General features: G+C 33.7%; 3 protein-coding genes across 3 annotated transcripts; all 3 read right to left on the bottom strand.

The window, feature by feature from the left end:
- Window positions 1-1,113: 1,113 nt before the first annotated feature.
- LOC11441151 (RNA-binding KH domain-containing protein PEPPER) lies at window positions 1,114-8,260 on the bottom strand. Its single transcript, XM_003595027.4, has 6 exons — window positions 7,777-8,260; window positions 6,310-6,562; window positions 5,707-5,855; window positions 3,540-3,797; window positions 2,555-2,746; window positions 1,114-1,809 (listed from the first exon to the last, which is right to left on the bottom strand). Exons 1-6 carry the CDS (start codon window positions 8,122-8,124, stop codon window positions 1,597-1,599), a joined length of 1,413 nt encoding a protein of 470 aa, XP_003595075.1. The 5' UTR covers window positions 8,125-8,260; the 3' UTR covers window positions 1,114-1,596.
- Window positions 8,261-9,202: 942 nt separating this feature from the next.
- On the bottom strand, window positions 9,203-10,665 carry LOC11443621 (protein CHLOROPLAST IMPORT APPARATUS 2). Its single transcript, XM_003595026.4, has one exon. The coding sequence runs from the start codon at window positions 10,486-10,488 to the stop codon at window positions 9,547-9,549; it is 942 nt and encodes a 313-aa protein (XP_003595074.1). The 5' UTR covers window positions 10,489-10,665; the 3' UTR covers window positions 9,203-9,546.
- A 1,103-nt stretch (window positions 10,666-11,768) lies between these two features.
- LOC11443217 (pathogenesis-related homeodomain protein) lies at window positions 11,769-17,820 on the bottom strand. The gene is made up of 11 exons (XM_003595025.4): window positions 17,510-17,820; window positions 15,932-16,463; window positions 15,566-15,731; window positions 15,289-15,412; window positions 15,079-15,191; window positions 14,317-14,655; window positions 13,761-13,988; window positions 13,547-13,636; window positions 13,348-13,398; window positions 12,907-13,143; window positions 11,769-12,155 (listed from the first exon to the last, which is right to left on the bottom strand). Exons 2-11 carry the CDS (start codon window positions 16,438-16,440, stop codon window positions 11,889-11,891), a joined length of 2,124 nt encoding a protein of 707 aa, XP_003595073.1. The 5' UTR covers window positions 16,441-16,463; window positions 17,510-17,820; the 3' UTR covers window positions 11,769-11,888.
- Window positions 17,821-19,498: the final 1,678 nt, after the last annotated feature.

Raw genomic sequence — 19,498 nt, 5'->3', positions numbered from 1 at the left:
GCACAAGGCTTAAATAAATCATCATTAATACTCATTGAACAAACTCATAAATCTATTAATAGGCCTTGAACAAATAATATAGCGTGGTGTAAATGACTACATTGCTTGTCTTATGTGTGTTTTGTTGAAATTATATTTAAATGAATTTTACAACACATGTTCATTATAAAACAAAAGTATAAATCATTAGCGAAAACAAATAACACCTTGAGCATCAATATGATGAGATCTACAACATGTTTAAACGAAAATTATAAGTAAGACTATACGTATATTTCAAAGCAAAATTGAAATGCTTATGATTCTCGTTACTTAATTTATTTTCTCAACATAGATAGAAGAGGATTTTAAGGATCAAAGCAAGAGTTTGAAAACAAGAAGCATTCTTACATAAATGAAATAATTACTACTCAAACATGAGTTTAGAAGAAACCTTGACCCAAAACAATCTAATCATAATCATTGTATTCTCGTTTTCTCTAGTATATTTGTAATAGTAGTTTGAAAAGAAAAAGAACCAACCTTTCTAACGTGAAAGCAAGAGAATTGTAAAACCTGATGAGGTTTGAAAAGAGTGATATGTTGTGATCAAGAAAAGTAGTGGTACTCATAAGTTCTTGATAGTTGAATAATATAGTGAGCAATCTCACATGAATTGTGGATAGCCTACCTTGGGTGAACCATCTCTTACCCTTACCTTTTACTATTTATCTTAATCGCAAATCACACGATCAGCTGTATTTGTTACAATATCCAGACCAATATATTTTTGTTACAATATCCAGATCTGGTCCTAGTTAACTGCTATTCATAATATCGAATTATTATATATAGTATCCAAAACATTATGGTCTTAACCAATTACATACATAACATTTTTCCAGAACAATGTGGTCCCATATAAATCATTTACCTAATATTTATTGATATATACTATCCAAAACTGCTCCTTAATTGTCAAACCTTTACCAAAATTTCAAAATTCAAACCCTCCCTTTCTTGTGATATTCATCGCAACTTCAAATGTTTCATGTTCCATTTATAAATTGGTGCATTGACCCATGTGTACACCTAAGCGCATTATAAAACCCAAATATGAACACTGATGGAATATTGCCATGAAGTTATTGATATTTGATATTGCAAATAACAGAATAATCAAACATCACATGTTAGACAACAAAATCGTTAAGATGGCTGATATTTCATTACATTATCCACTACAATTCTCAACTATTTGCTACCTCAAAATTATCCACCATACAAGATATCAGATAACAGAAAAACGCGCTATTAGGGAGGCTTCATAATACATTCAAGCATCATCCTCTCCATGAGAAGTGTTGGATAGACTCGCTTTAACACTCTCCAATACCCCCTCTTTTATCAGATAAAATTCATGTAGGTCTTACCAATTTAGGCAGGGCCCACACGAATCTTGAACCGATAAGAGAAAGAGTGTTAGAGAGAATTATAGTGAGTATTGCTAGTACTCAGGCTCTCTCTCCAGTAAGAGAAAGTGTTAAGAGAGTATTATAGTGAGTATTGCTAGTCCAAATGGAGTGCACTTGAGGCCTTTGACTAAAGAGATACCAACTAAAGCCTGAAAGTACTATAGTCTCCTAAACCAGATGCTCCATAACCTGTGTATGGTTGTGATGACAATGAAGAAGGCGGGATACGTGATGTATTGCCCAACTGAGAGTATGAAGACTGAGAATATAAAGACCTTAGACCCACATCCATTCTTCCTGCATCCAACCTTCCATAGCTGTTGGTGACAGGTTCTCTGTGACTGCTTATAACTTCCTGCAACACAAATAAATTTATGTGAGCAAAAGTAATAAAATTAAGTGTTTCAATAAGAACTATATCATAATGGGAAGTAGCCTAATCAAGCGTCAACTGCTAAGTGTCAGTCTGAAAACTTCATATCTTAGATGAATATGGGATGGTTGGTGTAATATCAATGAAAGATGTTCAGTTGCATATATACAAAGTACTAACAGGACCCTGCTTATACTCTGCATCATAAGTGGAATTTTGCGAAAACACTCAAGTTAGTCGGCCAAAGTTATTCCCATCAGGCCATCAGCACGTTCAAAAGTTCTGTCACCAAATTAGTCTCTCAAAAATTAAGCATCAACTAGCCAACATTTTATATCTTTGAAGAATTGATTTGGTGACAAATTGTTTTGAAGGACTAATGTAGTGATGTTTTACCTACCTTTGAAGGACCAATGTGAGTTTACTCGTTACAAATTCAAGTGGTAAAGGATTTTATACATGAAGAGGATAAAGAAATCAAGTAATAGTGAATATGATTAAAGCAATAGCCCCCAAAATGAGCAACTGGGAAAGAAACATCTGTAGAAAAAAAAAACTCCCCCATGTATTACTACTAACTGTAACTTTATCCATTTAAAAAATTGATAACTTTGCCCAAGTATGTATGTAATTATGTACGCAAAACATGCTAATTACATAGATGTGGCATAAAAAGAAACTATAAAACTTCCTTTTCCAGATGAAATGGTCATATGAAGTCCCCTACCTGTATCAGTTGCTGTGCTGTTTGAACCTGGGATGTGGTTCCTTTTATTTCCACAACGATTTCATCAGGCACCCTGCTCTCCTGCACAGTCAATATGGCTCCACTAGTGCGGCGAATATAATCTATATTAGTCCCTTGAATGCCAATGATGTCCTCCGCATAGGATAGCGGTATTTGCATGGTTTGTATCACCTAATAATGTAAACATTTAGGGAAGAGAGCAGTACAATGAATATCAACAAAAGTGATAACTAAACAATACTTTACAGTATGAGAAAACATGTTCAAATGCTTTCAGCTCACTGCATAAGTGGACATGACAACATACAGTACAGGCTATATATCAACTTTTAAATACATGGACAGTAGTTTGGCCTTTAGCCAGATCAGCATGTGAACATGGGGTAGCACTTGGGTGACATAGAGTTGGGTGAGATTGGTGACATTGACCAATCACAATGTCACAATGCTTGTGAAAGAGAGAGAAACACAAGCATTATGGCATAGTGATTGGCCAATGTCACCAATGTCACCCAACTCTATGTCACCCAAGTATTTTCCGTGAACAAGAGGGTACAGGAAGATAAAAGACACAAACTCATGTCATTGGGAATCCCAAAGTTCAGACTAGTAAATTGTCTAAAATAGTGCCTGATAAAAACCAAGAAGATGATTATAATTGTCAAAAATGAACTATCCCAAAAAAATAAATTGTCATGTGAAAACCGGTATGGTTTCACATCTACCACACCCTTCTCTGGCAAGAAACTTTTCAGCCCGCCAATTTGGGTTTAAATAAACTTTTACCCCAAAATATTCAGTCTTTGCTCAAGAATGCTATTATGGCTAAACTAACATATAGATTCTTTTGCAACAATCGGTAAAATTTGGAAAAATAGAGGCAACAAATGATATGACTCCCATTTTAAAGCAAAATTCATGTAAAGCAATACATAGAAAACGTGCAAGTGTTGAAATAACTTACTGTAGTAACAATAGGAGCACCAACACGACTAAGAGATGAAGAACGAACACCAGAAAGAGAAGAATCTTGCCCATAGAGAGACATAGTGGAGGATGAGAGCAATGAGTCCAAATGACTTTCACGGTCAGCAAAGACAGAATCCCTTTTTGTTGGAAAAGGAATATCAGAAAACATGCTAGTCTGTGAAGTGGTATGCAGCAATGGCTTGTCAGACCAGGTCTCTGCTTGACGGTCTTGTTGTGGGAGAGATGCATTGTACTAGAACAACAGAGAAAACACATAATAATGTAAATATAAAGCAAAAAAATAACCTAATTTTCATTTTCTCAGGTGAAATCATCTCTTTAACAAAACAAAGCAGTAGTCCTACACACAAACATAGTGTTTGGTAGAGAGATTAGGATAGGATAACATACGATTTATGTTCTCTGTCTATTACATACCAAATTACAAGAAAACAAGAACCAAGGTAAAAAAAAATAGTCATTTTGGTAAAACTAAAAAGGATGAAATCGAAGAAAAGTAGAAAATGGTAAAACTAAAAAGGATGAAATCGAAGAAAAGTAGAAAACCGGACAAAACAGATTGTCCTTATCAATTTTGTTTGTATCTCAAAGACTACCAAAATATATAGTCAAATAATATATATATATATATATATATATAGGGGTTGTTTGCTAGGATACACCCACTAGTTTTTATTAAGGTGTGTTTTAGCAAAGATATAACTAAAAAGTTGTTAAATACACCTTAAGGTGAATGTTGCTAAAACGCACCTTCTAAAAAATAAGTGGGTGTATGTTAGCAACTCCTATAGGCATTTGCTAGGATACACCCACTTATTTTTTAGGTGTATGTTAGCAAATTATAACTAAAAAGTAGTTAAATACACCTTAAGGTGTAGCTTGCTAAAACACTCCCACGTAAAAACTAGTGGGTGTGTTCTAGCAAATCCCATATATATATATATATATATAGGTCTCGGATTCGTCCTTAACAAGATCATGGATGGTTTCATTGGTCTCTAAAAGAAACGTGTATGGGGTCCATGAAGTATGCAACCATGAGAAATTTTATCCTTCTGTCATTTTGGTTGTTACATTTAACAGATATAAGCCCCCTTGGCATGTTAAGTTTTTCATACATAGAAGTGACATTGCCAACATACAAGTAATCCTGAAATCAAATTGAGTTGATGAGGCCATTGTGTGCATAAGGCAACCAAATACCAGATGGAACACCACCCATATGTGGTCAACGAATGTCACAACCACATCAGCTTTGCTGTCCTCTGCATCCTCCGCATCACACTGCAAGTTCAGCGTTATCAGAAGACGCACAAGGAGCACCCAAAATATCATGGAGACAGCTCAAGAGAAGGGCGCTTATGACACAGGGAAGCAGTTCAAGGGGAAACAGATGCAAGAACATCATCACCAACAAGGTGAAAACCAAGGGGAATGCCAAAGCCACCTGATTGTGATAGAAATTTTCCCAATTTTATATTTCTTGAAAGTGTTCATTAAGAAAGTTTTGGTGAAAAAACGTGCTTCTTGTTACCCATAATTCTGGAACGGATATGATGGCATTTTCGGCATCTTTGTTGTTTTATCATGGGAATTATTTTGATTTGTTATCCATTATAACTTTGAAGGTTTAAGTCTTGGTTACTTTGTTGAGGGTGCATTTAAATTCAGTTAGTGAATGAATGTGTTAAAGTTGACTTTTAACACAGTTCCGCAACTGTGATAAGTGGTGATGTGATGTTTTTAATATTAACATTTCAAGTAGATGTATATTTCTGAGTAAGTAACATAATGTGTGAACGTTAGTGTCAAATGCAAAATTGACGAAAGGGCGAACATATCTTACAGTTGCGTATTTCACGGCCACATAGCATGTTCTTTTTGGGGATTAATGTGTCATGGGCTTTTGTCAGGTATGAATTTGAGACTTAATTCAAGATAAAATTTAACACAAAAGGAAAGGACTAATAGTCTTGCAGAGAAGCTATTCAATTTCAATGCATATCGTAAATGGAAACTCCCTTGACAGATGGGTCATTGGAACATCATAGAGATTAACACAAGCCTAACAGGGGTAAAGAGACAGCCTAAAATATATTTTTTAGATATTTCGATATTAGGAAAATTAATAATGATCTTACAGTTTTCTCATATACGGGAAGAATGCTGTGATCAACCAAAAACTTCCTCAGATGGCCAATCACGGCTTCCAGAGCTTTAAGAACCATCAAGGCTTCTCCCTGCAGGTCTACAATCCTCTCTTCCGCAGTAGCAAAATATTGCACTTCATCTTCATGAAAATAATTTGGCATTGGCATTAAAATAATGTATTCAAGGTTAAACCGCTGCATGTTAATCGCATGTTATTATAGTATCAATTTTCTCGCAGCCTTAGACAAATGGTGTCAATTGTTATTAGCTATGCATAATTATGATTATTGATGACTGTCTTTTCACCGTGTTTCTTGAGTTGTGTTAATGATAACTTTCACTTAATTTAGCACTTCAATGTTTTATTTAGAGATAACTTGCGTTGTAGTACTATTTCAGCCCAGCAAGCACTAACAATCCACTACACAGCTATAGCTTTTGAGGTCATCGGCCAACATTTAACAAGGACTAATTATTGTGCTTCGCATATGATTAATAATCTATAAGAGAATCCACACAAAATCAATATTTGCAACTAATAATTACAGGAACCATCGTAGATGTATAATTGGATAACATGACAGGAAACATACCTCCTGACAGTACTCTAACAGAAGCACCAGAACTCTCTTGTATGGATCTGATTATTGTTCCTTGCTTTCCGATCAAACTGATAGCCTGTGTTGATGCCACCAGTAATCGGATGGAGCAAAGTGTAACCCCAGCAGGTCCTTTATTCTCACTGTCAGTCTCAGACAATCCAGAGACGCGTTTGAATATCCTTATAACAGCATCCATTGCAGGGGAAATAGCTGCTTCAAGTTCTTCCTTCCCTGATATAAGTATCTACAAAAAAAAGGAAAAGATGACCACATTGAACATAAATAAAAAGGAAACAGATAGAAACACATTTGGATGACTACTACCTTAACTTTATTTATATATATTAAATGGTTTATACTATGTATATAAATGGTGAAAAAGTAAAATAATACTCAATTCCATAAATATTCATAAATAACAATAAAAATTAATGTCTTTGGTAAAACATAGAAGTAAAAACAAAAAAAAGTCAAGAAAACAAACAAGTTTAAGCACCCATGGCTTAAAAACTAAAAAATTGAAATTAACAAAAAAAGACTAATAAAACAAGGTCTTATTTTTTTTTATGAAGCATTTAGCAGCCGTCATGGATGTAAAGAGCTACAGCATTTACTAGGCACTAAAGCATTTGGCAGCCGGAAAGGAAAATATTTAATTTTTTTTATTAAATTATATAATGTTTATAACCATAACAATAATAAAAAGGGAATAGACATTGAATTTGGTTATAACTATCTTATTACTTCCATTCTAAAAAATAAATATTAAACTAGATTTTTTTTTAACTCGGTATCTGGTCTAAGGACAACTGGTCCGTAGGGGCAGACCAATCCCATCGTCCACTAGTGGGGGGCCATTTAAAGCCAGAGCATTGCTTTGTATGGACTAGCCCACAGAAATTGGCATAGGAAGGATTCGAACTTGAGGCCTTGAAAATTTAAACTAGAAAATTTTATCCAAAAATGGAAATTTTACCCTCCACCTAAACAAAACTAGAACCTACCTAAGGGTCCTCATCTCATCCATGCAAAAAATTAGAAAGAGCTGGTGTGCCACTGTGAATACATTTACCAACTAAACACAAGCACATATATCAAATGACCAATAGACTCAATAAACTTCCATTTTATTGTAAACCCTAAATTAAATTCTAATTTCTACGTAACAAAACAATTTTCTAGTTATCAATATAACTTTCAAAACTAGATTCAATGACATGAAATAAAAGCCATGCCACATACACAAAAAATTGAACAAAAAAAAAAATGCAAAACCTAAATACAGTTTCAGCAGTAGCACATAAACAAAGATTAAACTGAATTAGTATCGCATAATAAAAACCAATTTAAAGCTACAATTTTCAAACTACAAAAAAAAAAAAAAAAAACACTAAAAAGGTGAAAACCCTAGAAAAAATTGAACAAATTTCGAACAAAATTAAAATCAAAATGACTTACAATTCGATCAGGAATACCAAGATCGGCATCAAGAACACGAACACGAGCTTTCGTTTCATCACAAAGCTTCTTGATGAGGTCTCCTTTACGACCAATGATTCCACCGACTTTCCCAACAGGAACTATCAAACGGAACACGCAGTCTCCAGGCCAACCCGGCCATCTCTGCTCCGGAGGAGTAACGGCGGTGGCCGCGGTGTCTGTTCCGGTTTCGGTTACCGTCTCGATTTCCTGAGTGGATTCGTTGGTGGTTGCTTCGGTGTCGATGGTGAGTTGTTGTGCGTCGGCGGAGGGATTTTCCGGTGGGAGTGTGGCGGTGCCGTTTTGGGGTTGTTCGGTGGTGGCCATAATAAGGGTTAAGGTGAGGTTTTTGAGAGTAGAAAGATAAAATTAAGGTAAGTGAAGCGCGTGTGTTGGTGCTTTGGTTTCTTGTGTTGTTTTGGAAACTTTGTGCACGTGACTGTAGTATGATGATGATGATGAATAGGAGAATAAATAGTGATGATGATGAATAGGAGAATAAATAGTGATGAAATAAAATTTAGGTTTTTTATATTTTTTAGAAAAATAATAATATTTGGGTTGTTATATTTTTCAAAAAAAAAAAAAAAAACTAAGGGCCTGTTTGGTTGTGTTTTGTTTTTTAGTTTTCAAAATTAATTTTTAAAACCAATTTTCTAAAACTGTTTTAAAGAAGAAACATATAAAAAAAACGTGTTTGAAAATTCTTTTTTAAAAACTGTTTTTGAAATGAGAATTTGAGAAGATTTGTTTGATAAATTTGATTTTTGAATTTATTTTTCTTACAGCTGTTAGAATGTATTTAAAATAAATCTAAAAATTGGAAAATTTGTTTGATACATATATTTAAAAATAAATGTTTTTTTTTCTAAAAAAAATGAATGTAATAATTATAAATGTTGGATGGTGAAAAGTAAGACTATGGTAACTTGTGTTACAAGACCATAATCCCCTCCAATCTTTCATTTCAAAGTTTTCATCATTTCCAACTGTTAGAGCAAATGTTACATTCATATTGAATATAATATGTAAACATAGTTGTGTTGGTAGAAAATATTGCTATATGTAAATGTTGAAGGTTGAACAATAAATTTTGAAAATTACTTTTCTCATATCCATTGTTTCCTAAAAACTCATGAAAATAACAAAAATACTTTAACAATAGTTAATTATCGCCGACTTACAACTAAAAATAAAAATAATGGATGTGAAAACAACAATTGTCATAAATTTTTAACTTATTCACCTAAATGTAAACTCTAACGACCAAGTAACTTGACAAATTTTCTTTTAGTTGATGTCTTATACAAACACACCAAGTCACCAAACTTAACCCAATGTCATTATTTCCAATAATAATTTTCCAAACCTTTTTACTTAATCATAGAAAATAATACAAACATACTATTAAAAGAAGCACAAATATAAACATGCACAAAAAAAGGATCTTATACACAGCACCCAGGTAGATTAGGTTTACTTCTTCAAGTATGTTGAGTTCATTCATGATCCATGCCTATTTGAAACCATGAAACACACATAAATCAGGAATATTGACTCTAATCACTTTTTGAGAATTGCACTTAATAAAATGCTACTAACAACCTCAAAACACTACTAAAACTATACTAGCACCAAAAAAAAAAAAATAATACGAAAAAAAAAAATAATAGTAGTAAATAGTTCATTGTTCTGCCGAGTACCAAAGAACAATGACGTCATATTCCGGCACAGTCACAACCGTAGAAATCACCGGCGAAACGGCAAACCCCGTTCCGACCACAAATTCCTAACATCCGCGTAGTTCAGTTTCAACCGCAGAGGCAAAGCCAAACTCGAATTTCTCTTCTCCACGTTTTCTTTCTTCCTTTGCTTCTTTTTCTCCGCCGCCGGCATAGAAATCACCGCCGCCGGCTTCTTCTTCAATCCCGGCGAGATTTCAAGAACATCAACCATCGCAATATTCAACAAGTTGACATCGCCTACGTGGCGTAGAGCCTTCATCACACCGATTTTCCCGCCAAAACGCCCAAACCACGGATTCACTCTTTCTCCGCCGCCGTAACAGAATCCTCCTTCTCCGACGCTATTTCCGGAGTAGTTTTCAACCGTACTCCCGATGATACTATCAATCCCTTCCTCAATCTCATCTTCCAGAATGAATTTACAATCAAATTCCTCTCCAGAATCACGTTCCACCACATCATCCGAATTCACCACTCCAGAAACCTCTTCCTCTTTCTCTTTCTCACAAACACTGGAAAACCGCGTTTGAGAATCACTTTTCCTTTCAAGCAAAAAATCATTCACATCATCATAATCACTTCCTCTAAAATCAAACGGCAACAACAACGGTTCAAAGAAATCATCGCCACAACACTCCGTTACAACAGCTTTGGTGAATTTGCACGGCGGTGGTAGATTTTTTAGGTTACGAAACAGGTTCGGATACGCTTTGGAGAGTAACTCAGCGGCTTCGTTGTAGGTTTGGTTAGGTCTCTTTCGATTGGTTCGGGGTCTTTTGGTTCGGATAGCGCTTTGGGTTATGTTATTGCTAGGTTCGGAGATTGTTAATGTTGATGAAGGTGAATTAGAAGAGGAATTAAGGGAAGTTAATGTGGAGGAAGAGGATTTTTTGATAGCAACATTGAAATTTAATGAATTGGATCCTCCGCTTAAACTTGAACTCATTTGAAAAAGTGATTATTTTCTATAAGTGCAAAACCCTAGTTAGTAAATTGTGGGGGCTATGTAAGGTAGATATAAGGAAAGTGGAGAGAGTGGGTGAGTGAGTGAGTGAGAGAAACAAAGGAAGAGACAATGCTGTTGAAGAAACATATCACTAGGGTTATAATATTTGACTTGTTCTTTTTGTTTTTATAAGTGTCCTTGTTCATCAAGTTTCTCTTTTTGATTCCTTGGGAATTTGTTGAATATTAATTATAGGAATTAATGAGAGAAGAAAAAGACAATACTACTCTTTTCAATGAACCTATAGTGTCTTCTAGGACAAGATACAATCGTAAAATAGCTCTAAAATGACTAGAGTATAATATCCTTGGAGAGTTTTTTTTTTTCTTTATATGTTCGTTTTTTTTTGCGTTAACTCTCCGACTCTCAAAAGAAATGGGTTCTATTAATTTGAAGTTCGATCGTAATTTAATGATAAATTGACCAACAATCTAAAAATCGAATTCAGATTCTTTCAAACCGTTTTATTGCTATAACTTTGTGCATTATAGAGTGAAATACATTTGAACAATAATAAATATGATATAAAAGTCTTATAGTTAATTTGTTTTCATTCTCTTGGAGTTTCACTATACTAAGAACTCGTTGTTCATCTAAACACCCTCCATTTGTTTCATCTCAATTTTTGTAAAGTATTTTTGTTTGTAGGAATGAAAAGGTAGAAATTTATTTTAGTAGATATTTTATAGTAGCTTTTTGAAAATATCATTTTAATGCAAGTCAACATCTAGTTTTAGGTGGATTTTAGGTGGACTGCCTTAAAGAAGTGATTCAGTGAATCCATTTAAAAGTATGGAAAATGCCAATAAATGTCTTTGGCATATTGTTTAAAAAATCAAAAGAAAAAACTTTTACATTTATGTTTATTACATTTGTAAGTGTTTGACTTGTATTCTTAGGATAAAAATCCTTTTATGAGTTATTTAAACAATGTTTTTAAACACTTGTTAACACAGCCCTACAATTATTTAAAATTAACAATAATGGACGACACTCCTTATGAGGAGTAAATTGGCCTAAAACTAGATGTTCAAGTATTGGTCTATTGTTGACCACCTATCAATGTAGTCCAACTTAGAATTCACCCAAGTTTTTATTATAATCATAATTGACAATGAAGCCTATGAAATCAATTCCATCAATTAGAGCTCAACCACACATGATTCACAATTTTCTATAGAACAAATTGAAAATACGAATTGTTGCAGATTCTGAGAAAATTGATAAATTCAAAACGGTTGCTTCATTTCATTGTACACAAAACTAACAACCATACATTAATGTATTATTACCCTGCTGTGCAAAAAAGTTTTCAAAAATATATATTCTATATATAGTTTCTATTTCACCTTTTCCCTTAACTCAGCTATAGGAACATACATAATAGATGGCTCATTCAAATGAACTTCATCTGAACCCTTTGATCTGCAATTTTGAACTCCAGTTAATCTTTGCTTCAATCTATCTATTTTCGTCTTCACTTTGCTGAGTCTTTCAAATTCCAACTCTGCTGCCTCAGAGTCTCCTTCAAATGCAAAACTTACCTTCTTTTTCCTGTCTTGTAATAGTTTCATTAAGCTAACATCATCACTGACCTCCATGGAATCCTGAAGATAAAACATTGAAGTGTCATGATCTAGTCACCACAAAAACTTAAGTTATTAGGTACAAAGATGAATAAATGGTTTTATGTTACTTTTTTTTCCATAGTTTTTCGATGATAATAAATTATTGAACTAAATAAAAAACAGTTATCGGATGATAATCATGATCAAAACTTTTATACCATGTCATGAATTATCCCGAAAGGTTAAACTATTAGGGGAAAACATGTTGCTTTTTTCTTTTTTTTTTTTTTTACATTTTTAACAGGTGCAACAATTTAGTCCACCTCTCAGGCAAGTTCTACAGTGGATCAACACTTGATAATCGTCTGAAACTTCAACGATGACTGATGTCAGTCCTCAAAAGTAGAAGTTACAGTCCTTTTTGCTGTAATGTCTGAGACAATGACTAGATCATTGTCAAGTTAGGAAAAAACAAACGAAAACAAATATGTGTCCCTTAATTCAACTCATATTTGTTTTCCTTTATTTTTGTCAAACCGACGCCGATCAGGTTACCATCTCAGTTGTGAAAACAACGAGGAGGGTCAATTTTCGACAATTTTACAGTATTGGTCCATGGTGAACCACCTATCAAGGGGGTTCACACTCCACCGTAGAACTTGTGCACGTCTCATATCTACTGCATGAAAGTTTCTCTGTTCTTTGAAAAAGTTTCTGCCGAAATGTTCGTTTGTTCATTCACAAGCACAAAAATGAGCAGAATATGACATTTGGATAAGTAGAAAAGCACCTTGTTGCCATTTTCTCCCAAGCATGGAGGTATTTCTGGTCGCTTTTTCTTCAAAGGATTGCTAGATGCTTTTGTTTTTTCTTTGCCAGTAACATTTTCACACTTCTTCAGGGAACTAATCACAGTAATTTTCGCGGACTTCGGGTTCAAAACCTCATCTTCCTGCACATGTTGTGATGTAGAATCCTTTGAGGTCTTAGAAGTGATACTCTGAAGCTGTTGTCCTCCTTCTTGAAGCTAAACAAAACCCACTTATGTCAGAGTTTATTGCAAATTCCAAGAACAAAACAATTTATTAATTTCTATGATGAAAAGACGCATTATTATAGGATTTAAAACTAACGTAAGTTTGCATCTAATTAAACAATTCTTACAAAAGGTCACTAATTGAATAATAAAAGAAGAAAAAAAGGAGAGCAAAAGCATAGCACTGAAGCTTACCTTTCTTATTTTAAGTGCCATGTAACGTGCATTTTTGAACCATTTGTTAACCTGCATTATCGAACATGTTACTAACAGGAAGTTTGGACATATCAAGAACTGTTTGACTCAAATAAAGGCCAAAAAGCAATGCAAATAACTCTGCGGAGATGAAATGCAAATGTTAGCCAAATGATGATGCAAATTTATAGGGCATAACCTTTGCAGCATCAAGTCCCAATTCTTTTGAAAGGGCATCCTTCACGGATTTTGGAGGAAGCTCGTTCTCTGCAAAAACTTGGCGAAGCTTCTGGCAAATTTCATAATGGACACAAATTAGTGTGTATGCAACTATTTATATATTTGTTTTCAGTTGGAACTTTGAGAGGTAACAATACAGAAAGATGACAACAAGAGTAGCTATCAATTAATACCTCAACTGCCTCATGTGAAAACCTAAAACAAGGTCTTTTTATGCCTGAAGAATTCCCTCTTATTCTATCATTGTTCTTATTATTCGGATATTTATTTTCACTCTCATGTAGAGTCATAAGAGTATTAACAGCCTCAGACTCCTTTTCTCTTCGCCGTCTTTTTCGAGGACCCCAATCTTCATCTTCACTCACTTGTTCACAAGGTGGAGCATCCTTTCCAAACATTTCCTGAAAAGATAGAAACTTACATGAAACTTTGTTCCGGTTTGAATTACCTTATTTGAGATTATCTAGTGGCATAAGTACTTGTGACACTGTTTGGGAGAGCTTAGAGAAATAGCTTATGACATGTCACATAAGCCGGTTTCAGCTTATTTTCATAACCTCTCCAAGATAACTTATGAGAAGAACTTATAGCTTATATGGAAACTGTTTGAATTTGTTTTATCTTGTTATAAGAATAGTTTATGCATAAGCTTATATGGAAACTGCTAAAGATTTCAATTTTACTTTGAATACATATGCTTATGCTGAATGAAAACTTCAATATACTCACATCATAAAGTTTCTTGTAGTCAACAGCTCTACGCTGCCTACGACCGCATGCTATTTCCCCGGATTCATCAGAATCTATGTGGTCGTTAGAATAATATTCAAGGTTGATGCCTTCATCTAACAGAGAGCATTCTCCATTTAGAGACCACATGCTGGAAGAACTGCTTGAATCATCAGATGCGTTTTTATCATTTCCTTCTGTGTTGAAGCCACCGTGGCTTTCTTCTTTCCTCTCTGGATTATAGTCATCGTCTTCAGGATCATCTGACGGCCATTCTTCTTCTTGATTTAGTAATGCAGCATCGCCGTCAGGAATAGCAGCTTCTTCCTTGAATACATCCTTAATTTATGACAGAAAAAAATTTATTATTTTTGGACCAATAGAAGGAAGTGAAAATCAAAATACTTGGTTGTGTAAGAGACGAGGGTAATAAAATAAAAATTTAATTGATATACTATCAGTCAATCATAAGTGTTAGATCATTAAAAATATTAGGACCAATAGAAGGAAGTAAAAATCTGAAGATTTGGTTGTGCATGAGACAAGGGCAGCAAGATAAGAATTTAATTGATATACACTGACTGTGTAAAAGTTTTTTACAAAATCAGTTAATCATAACTGTTGGATCATAAAAAAAAAAATTACTTCAATCAAACCTAACTTAAAAGTCATGCAAATGATGGTTTGAGATTGATTGGCTGAGTAAAAAGTTCTATTTTGACTATTCATCAAATTTTTCTCATTAAATAAATAGATAAAAACCTGCCAAGTACTGTCTAAGGGGAAACGAGTCCCAAGATGCGCGTTTGTTGCCTCCAATATTTCTATCTTACAGTCACAATACTTGCAAAACCAGCCTTGGTCTTCAGGAGGAACTGCAATTATAATTAAACAATATATGTTTTCTCAATGAAATGCCGTGTCACATTAAAGATTGAACTAGTTGAGAGACAAGAATGAATCAGAACTCACTGTCTTCAGTCTCCAAAGGAGGATCAAGACATCTCTGGTGAAACGCACGATTGCATGTGCCATCACAGAGTATAATATCATTATCTGGAGAAACTTCGTTTATCTTGCAATTTGCACAGAATATCTAGATGATGGGAAAAAACAGAAAAATGTTTCAACACAATGAGCCATCTCATAAAAAAGAAATAATATTCAATGATGGTGTGAAACGTTATGACAAGTCTTGAACAGAAAATAGTGATACAGGAAAGCATTTGTAGTTTCAATATTTGCTCACATGTTCATGAGAAACAGATCCATCTGTAGCAATGACAGAACCTTCAATACTACCAACTGAACTAAGAGAATCCAGTTGGTGAATGGCATCACGGATACTAAGCTTGCATTTTAAAATCTGCTTTTTTGCTCTTTGTAGCTCCATTTCTGGCCTAATCTTCTCTCGACTGTGACATGAATTTCAGTAAATACAAAAAAGAATAATGATCAGTTACAAACTATCTTACAAGAGAAAGTTTTGAGTTCTAATAACTAACAATTGAAGAAGGAAATGCTGCATCTCATTCTAACGATTGAAATGTTCTAAACTTGCATATTATTAATCAAACATGAAAAAATACAAAAGCGAATTTTATTTTCCTCATACCTCTGACCTTTCCAACCTTCTCCAGCGTAAGCATCGATAAGATTCTGTTCTTGCTTCATTCTGATTAAGATATTCCTTGTTCTTCTCTGGAGGCGTACAGTATCATCAAGATCTACATTATGTCTTTGTCTTTTCTTCTTTCTCCTTCTCTTACGTTTTTGAATATTTCCCTCTTGATCAACAACATCTTTCTCACCTTTCCTATCATTATTAAGAGAAGTTTTTCCTCCTTGTATCTTTTTTGAAGGCTGAACCTGTGTTGAATTCCTATCCGTTTTATTTGAAGAATCCTTGGTTGACGCCTTGTTGGAAGAATCAGTAGCTGTCCTCACTGACGCATTTGTGCAACCTCCGAGTTTATGAGATTTTGATTTCAGTCTGTGTTTCTTCCTTTGGTGTTTTGTGCTACTTGTTTTGAACTGTGGGGAATCTACCTTCAACTTGATATGTTCCTTTGTGTTACTCGGTTTTGTAGATCCTTGGTTATTTAACCTCTCAGTATCCCGCATATTAATCTATTTACGTATCAACCCTGATACAGGCATAACAGTAAGATGATCATCAAGATGAATTCTTCCAATGGAGAAATCATTTTGCATAAAAAATGTTTAGCAGTAAAAAAACATGAACAGTGCAATGAAATAGATCATTCATAGTTTGATATATAAGTAGTTTGATAATGGAAAAGAAAAATGTAACTGAATTCACACAGCCATTTTTAATGATTATATACTGCCGAAATTACATCATCAAGTCCTGTAAGTCTAAGTCTGCTATTTCATTAAATGCAGATTCAATGAAACGAAAAAAGAAGGAATGGAAAATGCTATCCAACAATGGCAAAATTGCATGATATATATTAACAGTAAATGAAATCCATTATATAAAATCATACAAAGATGAGAGAGTTAATAGGTTTCAGAAAAGACAAGTAGACACTTTATTTCTCATGTTATTTTATATGCATATATACGAATTTCATGAACTCTGTATAATCTTATAATTCATTTACTATTCTACGTTTTACGATTTTACTTTCTGTTCTCAATTCTGCGTAAAATTTTGATTGTAACTACCTTGATGATGAGTGATGGTGACATCAACAAAAAGTAATAAATTGCATAAAAATTGAAAATTCTAACAAGTTTAGATCAAAGAAGAATATATCAAACACAATAACAGTATATCAATTCCCAAATGTAACATCACCAAGTAAACATCACAATATGAGTGAACAATCAATTCAAGCAAATCATGGTCAGAGTCATCATTCGTGTTCTGAGTCGCATAGAAGACGTGATTCAGAACACGTATGGTGACTGAAAACAATACTAATGAAGAATCACTTCACAACATTAAGAATCATAAGTTTCATCAATCTTTTCAAGAACATTGATTCAATTTCAAAATCAATAACTTTCATTATCAATATAACAAGTGATTACTATGAAAAATTTATTTCAAACAAAAGGATTCATCATTCATGTGCAAAAGGCCTTGACTTTATTAAGCCCAACAAGTAAAAATCCAAAACAAGACAAACCCACATGAACTTAACACCAATGAAACAAAACTAACCTGAAATTGAAGAGAAAATATGGTTAAAGATCTGAACTTTGAATTGCTTTGAACTATATCATGAAGAACAAAAAAAGTTATATATATACACAAGTTAAGAAGTTTGAATGAATAAAAAAGTAACCCTTTTCGATTGAATGATGGATAGGAAATTGAAATTGGGTTTCAGATTCCCAATGTCAATACTAGGTGTGTGTTTCTCTCGAAGCACCACAATCTTTAAGGTTCTTGTTGTTTCTCTTCTTCTTCTTCTTTTGTTACTCTTCTCTATTAGTCTTTTTTCTTTGTGTGAAATCGAAGAGTGTTTTTCACCTTTGTTTTGTTTTTGTATTGTCCCCTTTGGTTAAGTAAAAATTGCATCTTTACCACAAAAATTAACAAATTTGCTATTTGGGGTAACTTAATTTCTTGGTGAATCTATGTTGTTGTGTAAACTATGGATTGCAATCTTCAAAATTTTGGGGTATCTTAAAAAACAAGACAAGATTGCAATCTTATTCCAAATTATGACATAGAGACTTATCTAAACTATGGATTACAACAACAATCGATTTTTATCGTATGATACAAAGATGTGAGACCTCCTTTTTTTATTTAATATTGTATCTAGGTGGTGATGTAGTGGTCACTACTTATTTGACATTGCACTTAAGCTATTCAGATTGTTGTTTACGCAACAACCAATATGTTGATTTTTGAGGTCTAACACAATCATCTCTCTTTATCCGAGCATGAGATTGACTATGCATAACAAGATAACATACACAACATTTATCTAAGATAAATACTAAGAAGATTGTTTTAGAAAGCAAAAAAAAAAATTACTTGAGGATATAGTAGTGGTTTAATTTATTTTGGAGAAAACAATTGTGGTTGAATTAGATGTAAAGAACAATTTCAAGATGGCTTTGATTCTTTGCGTGATTTGTTAAAAATAAAAGGAGGTATATAAAATAAAATTTAAATATTTGATATGAGATAGAATATAGTACATGGTATACTCTCTTTTTTCTATAGGAAAATTAACTTATCTCGTTATTTATAAGCGGGCGAAACATAAGAACATCGTGGGGGCTAACATACAAAAAGAAAATAAAAATAAGTTATCCTTTCCTCTTCTCTCCCAATCTCTCTCTCTAAGAAACACTAAAATAGTAGGTTAAAATGTATATCCATCTTAATGCTTCTTGCATTTTAAAGGAGGGTGAGACTCTAACAAAATTTTTGATAAGACCATAATAGCAAATTGATTAACACAGATCCTACAAACGGTCTCGAAGAAGGGTCTCAAGACAAGAATAGCTTTGCATCAATGTGAATATGTGATGAAGACACCTTCTATACGGCCTTGCTTGCATGATTTGTGCTTGTAGTCAATTAATTGGGAACCCTCAACTTCTAGGGAGCTATCTAAGTAATTGGAACTAGTGAAACGGTTTGCAGCTTGGGCTATACAATAGTCTTCTAAATTAAGCATTAAACATTATCGATCTCGAATTTAGGCATGCAACAACGTTAAAACTTTTGAGAGTTTTGCGTTCATTTGGATCTCACACGATTTGAGAGGTTAGTCCATACACTTGCGCGTAGATGATATCCAATTAGAAAAAAGGTCAAACATATCAACTACCAGATAGCACATGGGCTAAGTAAGTAAGTAATTAGGACATCAGAAATTGCTTAGGATTTAGGCCTCTGCTATAATCCTCATGGTTAAGTTTATTCATTTGCAAAGAAAACAAACTTCACCATCAACATAAAAACTAAGGACAATGTTAACCAGTGCCACCAGGGCATTGGTTAAGCAGTTAAAAGAGGTAAGATTTTATTAAAAAGTGATGTAATAATTAGTTAGTCAAAATTAACAATTTATATTTCCAAAAACTAATAATACTAACATTTTTTGTTTATAAAAAATTGCAAAATAATGCTCATGGTTAAATGTCTCAAACAAACATGTCATTGCTACATCGATCGATTTTGGAGAAA

This window comes from Medicago truncatula, chromosome 2, assembly GCF_003473485.1.
Source record: "Medicago truncatula cultivar Jemalong A17 chromosome 2, MtrunA17r5.0-ANR, whole genome shotgun sequence".
Taxonomy (NCBI): Eukaryota; Viridiplantae; Streptophyta; class Magnoliopsida; order Fabales; family Fabaceae; genus Medicago; species Medicago truncatula.
The sequence above is the reverse complement of the archived record's forward strand: the minus strand, read 5'-3'. Positions and strand labels throughout refer to the sequence as shown.

What these genes read in the sequence shown, in the direction of transcription:
- LOC11441151 (XM_003595027.4), bottom strand. Translation starts at nt 8,124, where the DNA reads ATGGCCACCACCGAACAACCCCAAAACGGCACCGCCACACTCCCACCG. An exon ending in TTCCCGTATATGAGAAAACT is followed by an intron (nt 3,798 to 5,706) that starts GTAAGATCATTA and finishes CTGTTGTTCTAG; the next exon opens with TACAATGCATCTCTCCCACA. An exon ending in GTGCTCCTATTGTTACTACA is followed by an intron (nt 2,747 to 3,539) that starts GTAAGTTATTTC and finishes TTACATTATTAG; the next exon opens with GTGATACAAACCATGCAAAT.
- LOC11443621 (XM_003595026.4), bottom strand. Translation starts at nt 10,488, where the DNA reads ATGAGTTCAAGTTTAAGCGGAGGATCCAATTCATTAAATTTCAATGTT.
- LOC11443217 (XM_003595025.4), bottom strand. Translation starts at nt 16,440, where the DNA reads ATGCGGGATACTGAGAGGTTAAATAACCAAGGATCTACAAAACCGAGT. An exon ending in TGGCACTTAAAATAAGAAAG is followed by an intron (nt 13,144 to 13,347) that starts GTAAGCTTCAGT and finishes GGTTTTGTTTAG; the next exon opens with CTTCAAGAAGGAGGACAACA. An exon ending in TGGGAGAAAATGGCAACAAG is followed by an intron (nt 12,156 to 12,906) that starts GTGCTTTTCTAC and finishes TTTTATCTTCAG; the next exon opens with GATTCCATGGAGGTCAGTGA.